This window comes from Pomacea canaliculata, linkage group LG2, assembly GCF_003073045.1.
Source record: "Pomacea canaliculata isolate SZHN2017 linkage group LG2, ASM307304v1, whole genome shotgun sequence".
Classification (NCBI taxonomy): Eukaryota; Metazoa; Mollusca; class Gastropoda; order Architaenioglossa; family Ampullariidae; genus Pomacea; species Pomacea canaliculata.
The window spans coordinates 29,383,442-29,400,571 of record NC_037591.1 but is presented as its reverse complement, the minus strand read 5'-3'; the positions used below and the strand labels follow the sequence as shown (position 1 = coordinate 29,400,571).

Sequence of the window (17,130 nt, the reverse complement as noted above, 5' to 3'; positions counted from 1 at the left end):
AAACACTATTTAGTTTAAAATAAACAATACAAAAAGTGTTTCATTTTATTCAACGGACTTGATCACATTTTAAAAAATAATAAAAATTAAAGAAGGGAAATAATTCTAAAGCTTATTAAAAATCGGCAATGACCAATAAAAGCCAAGAAATATAAGCCGCAGCAAGTAGAGGCAGGTTCAAGATTTTCTTCAAGATAAACACACAGGTCACGTAGCTTAACAATATTAAACAGCCTTTTTGAGCGTCGCTAGGAAATGAGGTAAAGATATCTCCAGCAATGCCTAGTCAATAACCCTATGTGTTTCACATACATTTTTATCTTGGATTGTTGCTACAGACGCCTTGATCGGGTCTAGACAAAATACTAAAAAAGCCCTTGTTGATTAATGAAATCTAAAACAGGCAGCAAAGCCATTGCTCGCGCATCTTTAGAAAACTTCGAAATTTTTAGTTTAGTACAAAATAGAAAATGTTTTTATTTAAAAGCTCTTTTTATTTTTAAAATAACTTTGTCATAAGATATATATTCTCTGCCAATTGTCAACAATACGTTATTATATTGGTAAATTAGTGCTATTAAAATGTATTAATTAGGAGCACAGCTGCTTAAAGTTAAAGAAATCAGTCTTAAATATATTGATCTTTTATGAAGAAGCTTTAAAACAAGTATACATATAACTGTGTGATGATTTTATTTAATTTTAACAGCCAGGATTGACAAAATCATCTGACATGAAGATGAGTAATTTTGATTAGTGCATATTGTTGAGTGGTTATGAATGGACAGCAGAATAACCATGTCACGTTCAGTGATACCCCCACTGCCCCTTCCTAAATCCTCCAGCCTGTTACACACTCAACAACTGAATGAAGTACTCCGCCGTCGCATAGCTACAGCTGAAGGCAACACAGAAAGAATACTTAAAGAGCTGAATGATCTCGGCTACTCAAATCCAAAGGTGGCTGAAGCCTCTTTTTCAAGATTTAGATGCATCAAACACCCTGATAGAGAAGGAAATCAAAGAATGTGCAGAGAGTTCAAACCCTGACAGACCTCAATCAGAGTCTTCTTTGGTGGAACCCAGACCAAGTTCTTTCACTCAAGAAGGTCTTATTTCAAGAGTTTGTAAGTTAGAGAGCATCATTCAGACTCTAAGACTTGGACTTGCTGGAAGTGGTAGCAACAGTGCTTGTACTGACAGCAATGGCAGTGGTAACAGAGGCAAGAGCCAATGGAAACAACCTGAACTGGATGACAAGCTTAGCCAGGTGCAACAGGAGCTGGGCACAGAAGTTGCACGGTTGAAACGACATTTAGTAGCACTTCAAGAAGAACTGTCTCTGGAATCGCAGGCTAGGCAACGTGCTAAAGAAGAAATTGACCAGCTGAAAGAGGCCTTAGAAGAAGCAGTCCAAGCACGTGTAAGTTTTGATGGCTTTTTAATTTTAAACTGATTGGAAGATTAAGTATATCTTCTCAGTCATTTCTCTTCAGTGTATACCTCCTACGTGTTCAAACCTAAGAAGGTTCAAAGAATTTATTCTTTGGTATTTCTGTGGGTGGACTTATGGTTTGAACCTCTTAGATACAAAATTTCCTGCATAAGATTATATTAAAAAGTGTTAAGGAAGTTAACCTTTAGGTTCAAAAGAGGAAATAAACAAAAAACGGAAAGAAAAAGTGTAACAATTTTAACATTTAAGTTGTGCAAGCATTTGGATCTCCCCCAAAACATGTGCAAATGTGCTTGGTCACATGCTAACCCACACATGCACATACCTCCATACCACACACTTTTGTGTACACATATAAACACACACATTTCCTCTCTTTTTCTTAAACACTCACCACAAAGTCATGAACTGTCACATGACACCAGAGTATGACTTTTTATTTTGTTGTTTCTTTATAAATACAGGCAGAAGCAGCAATAGCTGTGGATGAACTGAGCACAACCAAACAGAAGCTATTGCGTCGAGTAAATGAATTGAAGGAGGAAGTTGCTAGGGAGACAAGTTTACGAGCAAGCCTTGAAATATCTCACAATACTTTACTGTCTCGTGTGCGTGAGACAGAATCTATTGCTGAGAGTGAAAGAAAGGAGGCAAGTGCTTTGTGTTATTAGCATGTAGTTTATTTTTTTCACTATGGCCAGAAGGGAAATTCAACAAAATGAAGAGTGTAATATTTTATTATTGATCTTGGCTGGAAGATACCTTTATAAGCAGGTACATAGCAGTAGCTTATGTTTCTGTTTGAGATATAGCTGTATGCTGGTATGTGGGTGTGATCTTTCTTTTAAAGTTCTCTGCATGAAGAAACTTAGTGAATCAGTTAAAAAATCCAGTGGAAAAAGTTTCTTGAAAACTATTGTCTAGTGATAATGTACAAATGAGAACCAAAGTAAGGCATTTTGCAGACTCAAAATGTGACAGCGAATGCTATCAGCTATAAACAAGAAGTCGGAAGACTTACTGAAGAGCTGGCGGCAGAACTATCGCGGAGAAAAATGGCGGAGGAATCATGTCAGAAACTAATTGCTGAAAAGGGTGAACAATTTTATGGTGTATTTTTGATTCTTTCTAGAGTAAATGATTATAGCAAACAAATCTAAGACTACAAATACAGATTTCATTAAATTAAAAAAAGTTTATGCCCCGATGTTAATATAAGATTTATAAATTTTTTCCCAGAAAAAGCTCTTGGTGACTTTGAGACAGCTCAGATAGATTGCAAAATGGCATCAGCTGAACTTTCAAGACTTCAGTCAAAGTATGCAGAGCTTATTAAGAAATTTGAAGAAACGGAGGTTTTAATGGAGAAACAGAAGGTAATGAAGCTGTAGCTCTGCGGTTCTCAACCTGTTGGGTATGTTCCCCAAGTGGGGGAGGGGGGGATCATGATGTGCTAAGGGGAACATGAAGGTGGTAATTTTTTGAAAGTTTCTCATATCTCATATCAGTATTAGTGAAAATTAGCTTGCATTGTAAACTTAAATTATGCTAAGATCAAGCATTCATTTATATTTCTAATTTTGCTAGCAAATGTGGTTCTTTCAACATGACATGAAATTAAGAGACATCTTTTCACCTTCCAAGTCCTGACCCCATAGCTGGTTAAGGGGTGCGTGGGCGTACCTTTTATCGTCTGGGGGAGCGTCACAAGTAAAAGTTGTTGTTATGATGCATAGAAGTTACTAAGCAGACAACAGTAGAGTACATGTTGCATTTTCACAGTGCTAGATTTTTCATTTACATGACATTTTGGTAAACAACTTGTTCTTGCTTGTGTGTATGCATATACATCCATTTGCATATATTCTTATGCATGTATGCAAAGCAAAGTATTTCATACAAAATGATAGCTGTTTAGTATTAAATGGTAGCAATGTTATCTGATGACCTTCTTAGAAGAATTAGACTATAACAAATGATTCTGTACCACTTGTTGGAATACAAGGTATCCTAGAGAGGCCTCCGGCTTAAAACATCATCTGTGACTTTTCAGGCCTACACACAGAAAATGGAAGCAGATGTGGGCCAACTACAGCAGACTATTGAAAAGACTGTTGTAGAAAACAAGAAACTTTTGTCTGAACAAAAGCAGTTGTCTGAGGTATCTCATAACTGAAAGCATTGTGCACTTAGAGAGTACTTAGCTTTGTGAAGTAGAGAAGTTAAAAATAATTCTGCCATATAATAATAATAACAAGTAATTAAGGTAAGTACCTTAATTGGTACGTAAGACTGGATGTAAGAAGTCTGGTGCAATGAATACAAAGCCTGAGAAGATCAGAAGAGAAGTAGAATGAATGAGGCAGTTTGTAGGTATGAAGTGGGTTGGTGGTACGTGGGAGTCAGAGCCACTGAGACATTTATAACAGAGAATGTAGACTTTATATTGAATGTGTTTTGATTGAATGAGATAGGCAGTGTTGTTTTGAACATGCTGGAGAATATGGATGATAGGGGCAGGAAGGCCAGCAAAAAGAGTTACAATAGTCGATCCAAGAAAGGACAAGGGAGAGAACAAATTTAGTGGTAGTGTCTTTTGGATGTGGGTAATGCATCAGAGATGGTAATAGCATATCACTTAGCAGTATGGGATACAAATTGAACATGGCACCCAGGTTCTTAGCTTAGTCAAAAATAGGAATGCTAACACTGTCAAGTTGAAGAGAGAAGGAAAACAGAAAACAGGAAGGAAACAGAGCAAGATTTTAACATGTGCTAATGAGAATGGTTTTGTTTAGTCATCATTAAATACAAGTTTATTGTTTGTAATCTAGTTTTTGATGTCATTGCAGCAGGTGATGTTTTATTTAGTGATGTATATATTTAATATATAATAAATAAGGAATATTTATATTTCAAGCTTCATGTTTATTTTAATAAGATTTGTATTACTAATGACTGTGAGCTGGGGCAAGAATCAAATTCTGTAGTTCTTTGAGGAGCAGTATCATTTTATCATTCAGGAGTATTCCATTAGAAACTTTGCTATTTACTAAACTGGTGTTCATGGAATTGCTCTGCAATCTGCTTTTGTAGTTATATGCTTTTTTCCCCTTGAAAAATAAAGGTGCATGCATAAAATGTATTATTTTTAAATTTAAAAATGTTTTGTTGTCATTGCAATTATTGCAGAAGGAATAATGTCACTCCCTACACCTGTTATTACTGTTGTAAATATGTGTGTGTCTCTCTTGGTGTTCAGAGTGACAAGAGCCACATAGAGCAACGCTTAGCAATGGAGGAAGAAATCAATAAACTAAAAATGCAGATCAGCGAACTGTCCACTGTGAACCAGAATTTGAAAATGCAGAAGTAAGTGCTTGCATTAGCATGATTGTAATTTCTCTATTTATTCATTCATACATTTGTTCGTTATCTGCTACTTGTACTAGTTGTTTTGGGGATCACATGAAGAGAAGCAGCAGGTGACAAGGCCCATCAGTCAGGACTGTCTTGAGTTACAGTAAGCAGGTCCTGTACAGGATGACCCATCAACTCCTTCGCATTTGTAAGCCAGTTCTTCCTCTGGTTACCTATGTCACCCTCCTTCCAGGGTACCTTGAATGACTGTCTTCAGCAAAGTATCCTGCTGGGCCAGATGGCCAAGACAGACCATGCTTCTTGACAGTTGTGAAGAGGGGTTCCTGGTGTCCTACAAGTGTGGTGAATGTTCTTCATACAAATTCATTGGTTGTATGTTTTCTGTACGAGATCCAGAGAAGCTTCTTTAACTGTCTGTCAGTCTATTGGTAAAGTATTGCAGTTCTCTGTTGGTGCCTACTATCAGATCATATGATCTGGAAAGCATAGGTTGCATAACTGCCTTCCACTGAAGGAAATGAAAGTGTGAGGATTGTTGAAGGTTTCTCACCTCATGTTTTCCAAGAAGATGCTATAACAGTACATCTTCCAGATGTATGTGAACATCATTTGTGCAGATCTCTCTTCTACCTTCTTCTGTCAAGTAGATTACCTAGTTGACTTCTGAATATTATTAACATTTTTTAGAAAGGAAGACCTGTATCATGTCCACTTTTATTTTTTTGACTAAACTCTACTCATGAAATATTCTTGTGTTTGACTTGCAGGAATTATGAAAAAAGACATTACTTGCATTAGACAGACATTTTATATTGCATTATGGTCATTTGGGTGGGTATGGAGTTACGTGCAACTATGTAACATACATTGTTCAGACTGAATATGCTATTAAAACTTTTTGCAAATTAGTTTTGATGCATTTATCAATGGTTTGACTGAAAATTCCTGTGTGTTTTTTTAGATGAAAATTCTTGTTTTAAAGCAGTGGTTTTGCTTACTGGACTTTTTAAATCCTATTTCAATATTCTTAGTTGAGCGAACATGTATTCTTTAACAGTTGCAGAAAGTAGTTTTTCCTCCATATATTTCAACAGTAAACAGGTTCAGTCTCAAATGGAAACTACTTGGAAGCAGATGTGCTGCAGAGAAAAAGAGTTTACCTCTGCAGCCACAGGCTTGGAGACAGAACTAAATAATGTGCGAAGGCAGCTGCAGAGTTTGGAGGGAGAAAAAGAAGATGTTCTTAGGGATAAAGAAAACCTTTTAGAAGAGGTATCTTCTTCTCCTTACCTCCAAATCTTTCTCACTGTTCTTCTTTATTCCTGTGCTTATCAATTTTTATTTCCGCTTAGTTTTTGAAGTTTTTTATTATAAATAATTTGATGCCGCATTATTTGAGATAGCTTATCACTTCAAATTGACACTATGAGTATTCTGACCATTTCTTTGTCTGTGATTTCAGTAGGATGTGTTTTCATGATAAATTGGGGAGTACAAGAATAAAATGAACCAATATTATTTTTTCAAATGAAATACACTTACAAATGTCAGAAGTGAGATTACTTGTACAAAAATGTTGACAGAACCCTTAGGTATTGGTCCTGAATAACAAAAAAATTGATGTGTTCTTTGCTTTTATTGTGAGAGCTGGTGGGAAGGAAACGAAAGAGAAAGCTGCTTATGCCATAGATTGAAGAAATTAGAGCTTTGATTTGTTGCCCAGGTAAATCAGACAGTAGACACACTGGTAGCAGAGAGAAGTCGACTGCAGGGTGAACTGGAGAAATGTCATGCAGAGATGGGCATGTTACAAGTAAAATGCAGACAGCTTGATGCTGAAAATATACAGCTAATGGAACGCATCAGTGGCCTTGAACACAAGCAGGTTTGACCTTGATTCACTTTTTCGTGATTTGAATTCACTGTCTTGCCTCCTTGTGATATGTTTTATGGGCTGTAGAAAAAAGACCCACAAACTGATGAAAGCACTTTCAGGTTATCAGAAGCTCTAGTCCACAAAGCCCTTATCATATTTTACTCATTGTCAGTGTCATAGTTGTTTTAAAATGGTATTTATTTTGATTAAAATTGTAAGATTTTATTTACCTTGTGGGAATTTCTGACCTTTAGCTATAAAACCCAACCTTCTTATCACATGTACTTTGGTAGCTATGAAGTGATGCTGCACATAAAAAATAAGGCAAATGTTTGTGGCATTCTGAAAAATAGATGACAAGTAAACACATCTGTGAAACTTCAAATCATTCTCTCTGCTATATTTGACCAGCTGTGTTGCTGAATAGTTAAAGGTAAAGAGTCCCAAAGCTTCACGGCTGTAGGGGTAGTGAACCTAAATGGTTCAAGGGCATGGCATGAAGCTCAGACTTCTCCTTTTTTGCTTTAACCTTCCCAGATAAATCATTAAGGAAATCCTCAAAAGCCAGTGAATAAATATGGCAAAAAGTGGAGAAGGCTAGGACATGTGTGCAGAATAAAAATAGAAGTACCACCCAAAATTGCTGGAACATCGATGTTAACAAAATAGCCAACCAAAAGAAACATGGTAAAAATCAGTTGAGAAAGAACTGAAGGATCAGGAATGACATGGAACAACATAACTAAACTTGTTGCTGGCAGACAAAAATGTAGGTCTCTAGTGGATCTAGACTGGATCTAGTCTCTAGGTACAAAGAAGACAGTAAATATTTTTGATTTTTAGATTTTGGTTAGGCAGGGAAAGTTTATCAGCTTCAGGCCCAAGCAGGCCTTTACATTGGGGAATACTATCTTCTAGTTTACAGAGCCTTCCAGCATTGAATATTATAGCATGGAAATATATGGATAGATATAGTGACAATGTTTTAGATTATTTGCAGTATTTTCGAATCTTTGTTGCATTTCAGATGGCACAGCTGAAAGTGGAAGCCACCCTAAAAGACATGTTGGAGCAGAAGAATAAATTGGCTTATGAGAATGGTAAACTTCAGTCAGAACTTACACAGGTTAAGACGGAACTGTCTGTGGTTACTGTAGAATCCACTGCCGCTGTACAGCAGAAAAAAATGAACGAGATCCTCCAGGACAAGTTTTTGAAGGTGACAATTTTTTATTGAAAAAACTGTGATTAATCAAAAAGAAACCCACCACTCTGATTACAACAGTGTAATAGGCAGAGATGCTAATTCATAGATAATGCATATTACATGAACCCAACAAATAAAGGAGACTGTGCATTTCAACATATCAATGTCTGACCTTGGTCGAAGGACATTCTTCATCCACTGAGAAGGCTGTAGCAGAGATGCTTACCCATACCATTTTTCTTTATTAAAAATTTATTAAAATATGGAGAAATCTGCACCAGAGGTTTTGTCATATAAAATATAGATTTTGGACATAAAATAAAAAAAAAATGGCAGCCTGAAATACAGATTCCTTATGAAAAGGGTGAACATGTCTGCAGAGTTCACTGAACACTTAACATATTGTAATCCTGGGTATCTGATATAGTGGAAATGACACACACTGAATTTGGTGACTGTAACATTTCTTGTCTGCTGTTATCCTAGGTAGAGAATGTTAGCTTTGAGATCATCAGATGATCTAAAAACATTTACTATTTACTTATAATGCTTCTTGTAAACAAAAATAAAACCCTATTGAATTCACAACTATGATGGTACTGGAATGATGCAGTTAGAAATTTTCTTTAAAATGTTAGGATTAAGAATTTTCTGAAATAGTGCAGTTTATTAAAGAATTAGTTAAAATGGATCTAGAATGACTGTTGGATATTAAGTTATTTGAATCATTTGAATTAAGATGTTTAGTAAAGAGTTTCTTGTGAGCTTTTTTAAAATTAATATTTACTTGTGTTGTAGCTCAGAAGGAAGCTGGGGAACAGTCCATGGCCATGCAACGCTTAGAAGGCCAGCTGCGTCACACAGAGGATCTCCTGCAGCAAAAGCAACATGAACTTCTGCTGACACAGGCGCAGAGAGAAGAAGTAGAGAGAGAAATGGGCAAAGTGCTGGGCCAGCTGGAGGTTCTGGAATCCAGAGAAAAGCACAAGGTGAGAGAAGGTAAAGGCTTCAGGTCGTTGAGGGGGGTGAGGTTTTAGAGACCTCACTTTTCTTGGGGCTAGCTTTATGTGAGGACGGTGCCCATCTCCTCTCCCTCGCTACCTTACCTTCTATGACCCTCTGTGTAGTCAGGTACCCATTCCCTCCAGCTGGGGGTAAGCTTGCTGTGCTAATCGGGTATTGAACCAACGCCATCTCAGTCTGAACACCAGCGCATTAACCACTTGGCTATCCTCTCCCCAAAGGTCAGAGAGTCCTGGTGCGAATAGTCCCTTAAGCTCTAAACAGCTTCTGATTACATTTAGCTTCTGCCTTGTGTTTCCTTCTTTCTCTCTCATAATGGCAGTGATTTAAATGTACAGGCAAAAGTAAGAGTACAGATCATTTTTTTAATCTGTCATAAATTTGGTGACAATTTGTATTGCATTATTCATTAATCACATGCAAGTTTTATCAAATGAATTTATATGTATACATGATACATTTGTTCCTTTGAGGTAATAGCTTTCAAGATTAAAGACTTCATCTTAAGGACACCAGAGCTACCTGTTGTTAATATGAAAACCCTAAGGCGCTGTTATTATTATTTTCATCCATCAAAGGTAAATGATTTATAGAATTTATTTGTGAGTACAGTGGGTCTGAAGATGGCTGGTGAGACCTAGCCTAGCTTGGAATGTTCTCCCATATTTATTTGGGACAGGTAAGTGCGAACCCTCCAGCTGTGCTCACTGCACATTTTTCCTCTGCCATTGAGACGTGCCTAACCAGACCCCTTTAATAACGCTGATGCACCAGGATTGACAGTTAAGGGCAGGAACCTCCCATGTGGCAATGTCAGTGCCAAAGTCATTTAAGCGTGACCTTAAGGTTATCCTTTTACTGCTATTTTTGCCCTCTGACAACATACACACCCAGGCTCAGTTCTCCAAAGAGCAGCTGTTTTGGCAAGTGGCTTTTACAGAATATTTATGTTGTACTTCTGATAAAGAAGTTTTTAGAGGATCTGCATTACACTATTGCAGAATCAGCTGCATCAAAAGAACATGACTGATGCAAAGGCAGTGAACCGTGAGATCACCAGCACCCTAGAGGCAGTCATGACCTCACACAGTCAGCTGCAAGAGCTGGTGACAAACCTTCAGGCTGAGCTTGGAAGAAGGGACACTGAGATTGGGAGGCTTAAAAGCCTCAGGTATTTATTATACTCATGCAGTTTTCATACACACTTTACTGAACATTTTTCAGTAGAATGCAGCTCTCATTTCTATAACTGCTAGGCCCATTTTCTGTCAACTTTATTCATTTCTTGTCTATGAAATCACAACATTTAAATACATTTACTTAATTTTAATTATTAAAAGAAATAAAAGTTTATTCTAGCACTGCTGGTATGCAGCTGATGGTCCTGTCACTGATGTTCCCCAAATAGCACAAGTCCAGGACATTTTTCAATAATAATCTCAATGGAAAAATCCAGGGATTAATGTTTTTAATTTTGTATTTTTCCTCTCATAACTAAAATTTGGTGATGACTTTCTGTTTTGTCAAGGTTGAAAGAACAAGATGATTTCAATCTCCAGATAAAGCGCCAAAATGAGACAATTGAAACTTTGAAAGATGAGCTCAAAAAAGAACAAGACAGATCAGGGCGCAAGATTAACAGGGATATAAGTGAGGCAAGTGATCTATTTCTCTTCCACCTGGTTATGTCAGCTGATGAATACATACAGGTACACATGCATGCACACACACATACACCATGGACGTGTATAGGTGGATTGCTATCTGCCAAGACCAACGCTTAGCCTCTTGAGAAGTTCTCCGCTGTTAGCCTCGGCGAGCCTAAAAAAGAATATGACTAAACCGGAAGCTTTGTAGTCTCATGCCTCGTTTTAGTAATCTGAAATGTGAATAAACCGGAAGCTTTGTAGTTTCATGCCTCATTTTAGTAGTTAACTGGAAAAAGTAGTCTGCCAGCAATCCAGTAATACAAGTTTGTGCACATACACCTACTCCTTCATTCACTGTTTAGCTTCACTTTCACGTATTTGTCAAAATTAAACTGCATGACAATAACAAAAATGTTATAACAGTTAAAGAAACAGAACTCTAACCTCTCAACACGTAATGGTGAACTAATGGCCACCAACATGGAGTTACGCCAGCGAGTGGCAGACATGGAGAAGACAGTCACTGATTTGCAACAAAAGCTGTCAAGCCAGCGGCACAAAATGGATCATATGCACAAAGCTAAGAAGCATGTTGAAGACAGCTTAGAACGTATGAAGGTAATGATTGTCGTGGCTTAGTGAGTTGACATTTTTTTTTATTTTATGTTTGTCCTTCATCTTAGAGTGTCTTATCAAGTATTACTGCCAAATGACTTCAAAGTGAAAGCAGATAGTTATGAGAGTATGAATTAAAGGTGAAGACGAAGAAAGTAGTTAAAGTGAAAAAATAAAATATTTGATCTTGTGTAGTTAAGCCATTTGTGAAATGGCACTAGTATATGAATTGATGTACATGTATGTAGGCACATCCACTACATTTTTGTGTATATTTAAAGAGAGAGATCAATACTTTCCGTTCAAATTTGCAGAAAATGCATGAAGACATTGACGAATTGGAGAGACTTCGTGATGAATACATGCAGAAAAACAAGGAACAGGTATTGTTTTCTTTAATTTAAAAAACTTAATCATAATTGCACATTAAGATAAAATGTAATAGTCCCATAGACAGATAGTTTAAGTAGCTGGTGGCTTTCTCTTCTTTTCATAGCTTTCACTCTTTTGTGCATGCATATTTGTGTTTGTGCGTGTCACCATGAGAAGAGTAAAGACCAAAAGGCAGAGGCCAGTGCTTTCCTTCCCTATGACATAAGATGCCTACCTTTGCTAAATGGGAAGGGGGAGTTTTCCATTCACAGGCATGAATGAGCTTTAAAACAGCCATCATTTGCTCCAAACTTGGTTGCACAAGGTTATGTAGCCTCCCACCCATAATAGATGTGCAGACTCGAGTTATGTGAGAGAAACATGGCTTTTAAATGTGCTTTAACAATGAAATGAAATCTAAGGCTGCAAAGAAAAAAAAAAAAAGAAAGACAGCAAGTCATAGTATCCAGCTGTGAATTTGATTCAGGGGGAGACCATTGCAGTGTTCATGAGTCAGATGGCCTCGCTTCAGGAAGAGTTTAAACAGCTGGCAGCTGCCCAGGTCAACACTGGAAGACTGCTTCAGCTGAAAGAAGGGGCTTTGGAGAAGGAACGAAAAATCCGAGAGGAGGTGAAGAAAAGATATAATGTGAGTTTTTCATTGGTATGGAGATGATGCATTGTACAAATTATAATTTTGATGCAAAGAAGTAATCATTACAAGCCTTTTATTTAATCCCCCAAAGTAATAAATTATTAATTTAACCATTTCAAATGCAACATGAATTCCTTGTTATAGAAGTGGTTAGCTTGAAAAAAAGTATATATTTTAACTAAATAAACAGTACAGTTAAATATGTCTGTTTTCTACGTTATGTGTTGTATTTTCATTAATTTAACATGCCCAGCATATTGTAATACACCCACATCAAACTGTCCTCTTTCAGCAATCACGTAAACGTGAAAATGAAGTTGCCAAACAAAAAAATGTCTCTGAAGAAAAGCTGAAAGAAGCACACAATGAGTCTGTTGAGGTAAAAATCCCCCGGTTTTTGAGAATGTTGCTTCATTCTTCTAATTCTAAGAAACTAAAAGGAAAAGAATGCATCATAAAAAGTATTTACAGACAGAGTTGCTTCAGTCAATGACATATCCAACTTTCTCTAGCAATGATGGCTAGTACCACTTCAGAATTATGTGTATCCTTAAGTGGATCATCATAAGTGAATCTTTTTTTTCTATCACATACTATTTTGAACTGGATAAGCATAAGACCGATAGTTTAATGACCAAATATTTGTCTTTCTGTACTTTATATAGAGGAGTGAGAGAACTTTTGCATCAATATATATTTAATGTCAGTAGTTTGTGGTAGATTTCCAAACATTTAATGGAAGCCCATGAATGGTTCAAAGGAAAGTTTGAAAAACTTCAGGGGGAATTGGCAGAGTCCAAGTAAGTGTCTTATAGGCCTGTAAGAAAATTTCATAACATTGTCACTTGTGATTTATGCTTTTTTAGAGATATGTGTATTATTGCATCTTCCTTAATGAGGCAATATTTTCTCGTGTGCCTTGGTATGATAGGTACAGGCGTCCTTTGGAAAGAGAAATTTACAAAAACCACTGCTCAAGGAGGGTTAAATTTTCCAATGTTTAAGATTCCTAAAAGAGTCGGAAAAAAAAACCCCAAATAGGTATTTGAAGGTTTGGTTGCCTATATGTTTCATAAAATACACACCCAGAGCCAAGGGTGTGTGGTCCTGCTGCCTTTCAGATAATTTTGGGGAAAGCACCTGCTACAGCAAGTCATTTGTAAAAATCTTCTGCATTGAATATATGGGGCAGAAAGATCCTCAACATGACCTCCCACTTATTTGTGACATATGCTTTCTATCACCTTTGTAACTTACAAGGATTTTTAATAAGCAAAGTGGCGGCATTACTATTTTTATTGCCAGGTTGAGTTATTCTTTTACACTTAATGGTGTGTAGGTTCTTCTGACAAAATGTTTCAGTGATAGAGCTTTTGATTTCTTTTAATTTACACAGATTGGTTCAAACTAAACTTGAGCAAGAGAATGCAGATCAGAGACATCAGCTCCTGAAGGAAAAATCTCATGTCCAAGAGGCAGCACAACGTGCAAAAGAAATGATTAAAGTGAGTTTTTATTAACTTTAAGAGATTTTCATGCATGTGGACACAAACAGCGGTTTCTTCTTCATAGAGGTTTCTTCTTCACCAGAGGGCATAATTATCTGTTCATCTTACTACTACCTATTTCAGCTGTCCGCTCCTGATTGGACTAAGTTGACCAATGATTAGGGAGTGCTCAAACTCAACTCAGTTTATTACATTACCACTTGTCCAGCTAACCCTGACTCTGCTGCCATTTAGTTCAGCATGGAGTGGCCTCTTGATCTGCAGCCCATCTGGGAATCAGATGTATTTTTTCAGTTTCTGCAATAACTTGATTTCTTTTTCTTTATTGACTACCACACTTCCCATTTATTCTTCGTAGTAATTTTATTTGTGGACAAAGAAAAAAAATGATTTTTGAGTACTTATCAGATGACTATGTGGAGTTTACCTTACTAGCTACCCAGTTCTAGATTGACCCATGAACAGGGAGCACAAACTCAACGGATCTCCTATTCTGCCCTTTCTATCCAGTGGGTTCACTCTTCCAGTTTGTTGCTGAAAAGAGACCTATACTGTGGAAGTGTGAGGGAACTAATGGTCATGTCGTTTGGTAAAGTACTCAAAGAAAGGAATTTTACCACCAGAAATGTTATTTTTCAAAAATAGGTCTTGGCACTTGTTCCTTTTCACCATCCTCCAAGTTTTCTTAGGTCTTCCTTGAGGTGTCCAGCAAGACGTGATACACTATCCCAGAAAGTGAATCGCTGGAGTAAGTGGTTGGGATTTTACAGGCACATCTAAGCCACCATTTCCATTATTGAAGGTACTCTGGCCCTGAATTTTCATGATTCTGCATAGATAATTGGTCTGGAAGCTCTCTAGCTTTGTAACAGCAAGACAGGGCTTCTGCTAAGGCTAAATTTTTTGGGGTCCCAGGGACCCCTTCAGATTTTTAAGGGTCCCTGTTCTTCGCCCAGATTTGAAGGGGACCCCATTGACGAAAATTGAAGGGGTCATCCGAACTTTTAATGCGTACTGTACGCAATTTTTTGCGTAAGCAGAAGCCCTGGCAAGATTTTAAAAAAAAAAACAGCATGAAAAGTCAGGTTTTTTCACCTTCTATTTGTATTTTTATTCATTGATTATCAAGGCCTGTCTTTTCTTTTTTAAATGTGCAGGCAAGCAGAGAGAGCATTAGCCGTCTAGCAGACTTCACAGAACAAGCTGATATTGACACCAAACGCCAGCTAGAGGAGCTGAGAACAGAGATTGCCCGTGAGAAAATTAAGGCCAAGTAGGTTGAATCCATTTGTTTGAATAACTACTTTTCCTGAAGAAAAGGCATTACCAATGCCTATAATTTTCAGAGCATAGTATCACACATAAAACACATTTTAATGTATTTGACTCTGGGATTAGTAGTTAAGGTTGAATATTTTTTCTCCACAGAACACAGTGGCGAGATGCATGAGCCTACTTACACAAGACTGTGACTATATTTGTGGATTCAGCCTGTGAAAATGGCAAAGGTTTTTATCACATCCACAAAACCGTACCAAAAATTCTTACATAAAGATAAAATTGTGGAGGACAGAAATCCGTTTTCTGATGCAAGAACTTGTAAAATCTGTCATAATCGATAGCTTTTCATTGACATTGCTCATTAAGTGCATACAGAAAAGTAGTTTGTGATAATTACTTTGGTAATTATTTACAATTATTCTGCCTGTCATATTTTCCTGTGTGGAGTTACTGATGTATTTATATCTGCATGGTATCACTATTTATGGTTGAACATGGACACTTTAGTCCACAAACGTGTGTGTGTGTGAGCATGCATACATGCCAGGGATGAACATTCTGTAAAACTAAATTTTTAAGTCTGTGATAAACACACTAAAGCTAACCTTAACCCTGAACAGTCTCAGGTTGAGTATATTTAAATTTTGAGTGAGTGCTTCTTTTGGTTATGTGTATGAACAAGAGAGCTAATGTGATGTCAATCTTTGTTATTATAATAAAAAAATGCAAAATTTGTAAAGCGCATACTCACAACCCTAAGGAAGAACGAAACATGGACAGCATACGAGGACAGGAAAACAAATAACATATGAACTATAAAAGAATAAACAACCATACTAAACGAAGAATAAAATCAAATACAGAAAACACAAAGATGAACCAAATAACAAGAACAAGAGCTGAGAGTAACATGATATTGCAAAAGGGTGTGAAAAAGGACTCGCATTATAGGAAAAGTTGTTAGGAGTAATGTTTACAGAAGAATTGCGTTTTCAGTGCACTTTTAAAGGATTCAATAGTGGGTACATGGCGGATATGGACCGGGAGAGAGTTCCATTGTTTCGCTGCACAATAACCAAAATCCTGTGGCCATATGTTGTTGTTCTGGTGACAGGAAGAGTAAGGAGATGATCATCAGACAAGGAGTGAAGTTGTCCAGCTGGGATGTAAGAGAAGGTCAGTTCAGAGAAATAATCAGGGCAGGTGCCAGCAAAGAAATTGAAAACACTGCACGAACAGTTTGTACTGGATACAATAATGGATGGGTAGCCAGTGCAGAAAACGAAGGAGAGGGGCGACGTTCAGTTTCCTAGCTCTAAGCACCAGACGTGCAGAAGAGTTCTGTACTTTCTGGAGTTTGTGAAGAATGTATTTAAGGCAGCTAGGAAGCAAGGAGTTGCAGTAATCAAGTCTAGATAAAATAAACGCACAGACAAGAGTGTTGGTAGCACGCATAGACAGAATGTGACGGATGGCGCTGATTTAGCGTAGTTTGTAATAGGCAGACAGATGTGACTTGTTTATCATAATAGGCAGACTGATAAATAGCTGTAACTTGTTTATCTTAATAGGCAGACTTGACAGCAGCTGTCACTTGTTGAGCAAGTCATGTCTGCAGCGACAATGAATCCCAGATTCCTGATGGAGGATGCAAAGGTGATGTTGGTTTCACCCACCTTGATGCGACTTAGTGGACAAACGTGTGAAGATGGATTTCTTCTTCTCGAAAATAGAAGGTCTTCCATTATTTTCCTCCTTTATCAGTTTTGAGACCAAAATAACCATCTTACTGATAAGCATTTTTATTTAAATAAGTTACTCCTAACCTATAGCCTCAATCCTTGAAAAAATCCTTCTAAAACCTATTGGCGCAAAGAGGGGAAATCTTACTTATATTGATGTTTAATGGGCAGTGTGTGTTTTGAGGGTTAGCTCAAATGAAATGCTAACCTGTTTCTTAACTGTTTATGTACAAATCTACACAGTATTTTGTTACAGAAATCTCCAACCCCATGGTTGACATTTTAAGCTTCTCTGCAGATCAATTTGAGCACTTCTTCTTTTCTCCAACACAACTTACTGTGCAAATCTCATTGTTACAGAAATC

The 17,130-nt window shown here is 37.1% G+C and overlaps 1 protein-coding gene across 1 annotated transcript; it reads left to right on the top strand.

Moving 5' to 3' along the window:
* Positions 1–104: 104 nt before the first annotated feature.
* On the top strand, positions 105–15,756 carry LOC112555639 (coiled-coil domain-containing protein 150-like). The gene is made up of 22 exons (XM_025224079.1): positions 105–260; positions 710–1,423; positions 1,921–2,106; positions 2,422–2,551; positions 2,696–2,832; positions 3,510–3,617; positions 4,719–4,828; positions 5,932–6,109; positions 6,561–6,722; positions 7,741–7,932; positions 8,257–8,284; positions 8,719–8,909; positions 9,945–10,114; positions 10,472–10,598; positions 11,016–11,210; positions 11,522–11,590; positions 12,067–12,228; positions 12,527–12,613; positions 12,955–13,034; positions 13,631–13,739; positions 14,900–15,015; positions 15,171–15,756. The coding sequence occupies exons 2-22, from the start codon at positions 935–937 to the stop codon at positions 15,190–15,192; spliced, it is 3,048 nt and encodes a 1,015-aa protein (XP_025079864.1). The 5' UTR covers positions 105–260; positions 710–934; the 3' UTR covers positions 15,193–15,756.
* Positions 15,757–17,130: the final 1,374 nt, after the last annotated feature.

What these genes read in the sequence shown, in the direction of transcription:
- LOC112555639 (XM_025224079.1), top strand. Translation starts at nt 935, where the DNA reads ATGATCTCGGCTACTCAAATCCAAAGGTGGCTGAAGCCTCTTTTTCAA. An exon ending in AAGAAGCAGTCCAAGCACGT is followed by an intron (nt 1,424 to 1,920) that starts GTAAGTTTTGAT and finishes TTATAAATACAG; the next exon opens with GCAGAAGCAGCAATAGCTGT. An exon ending in CAGAATTTGAAAATGCAGAA is followed by an intron (nt 4,829 to 5,931) that starts GTAAGTGCTTGC and finishes ATATTTCAACAG; the next exon opens with TAAACAGGTTCAGTCTCAAA.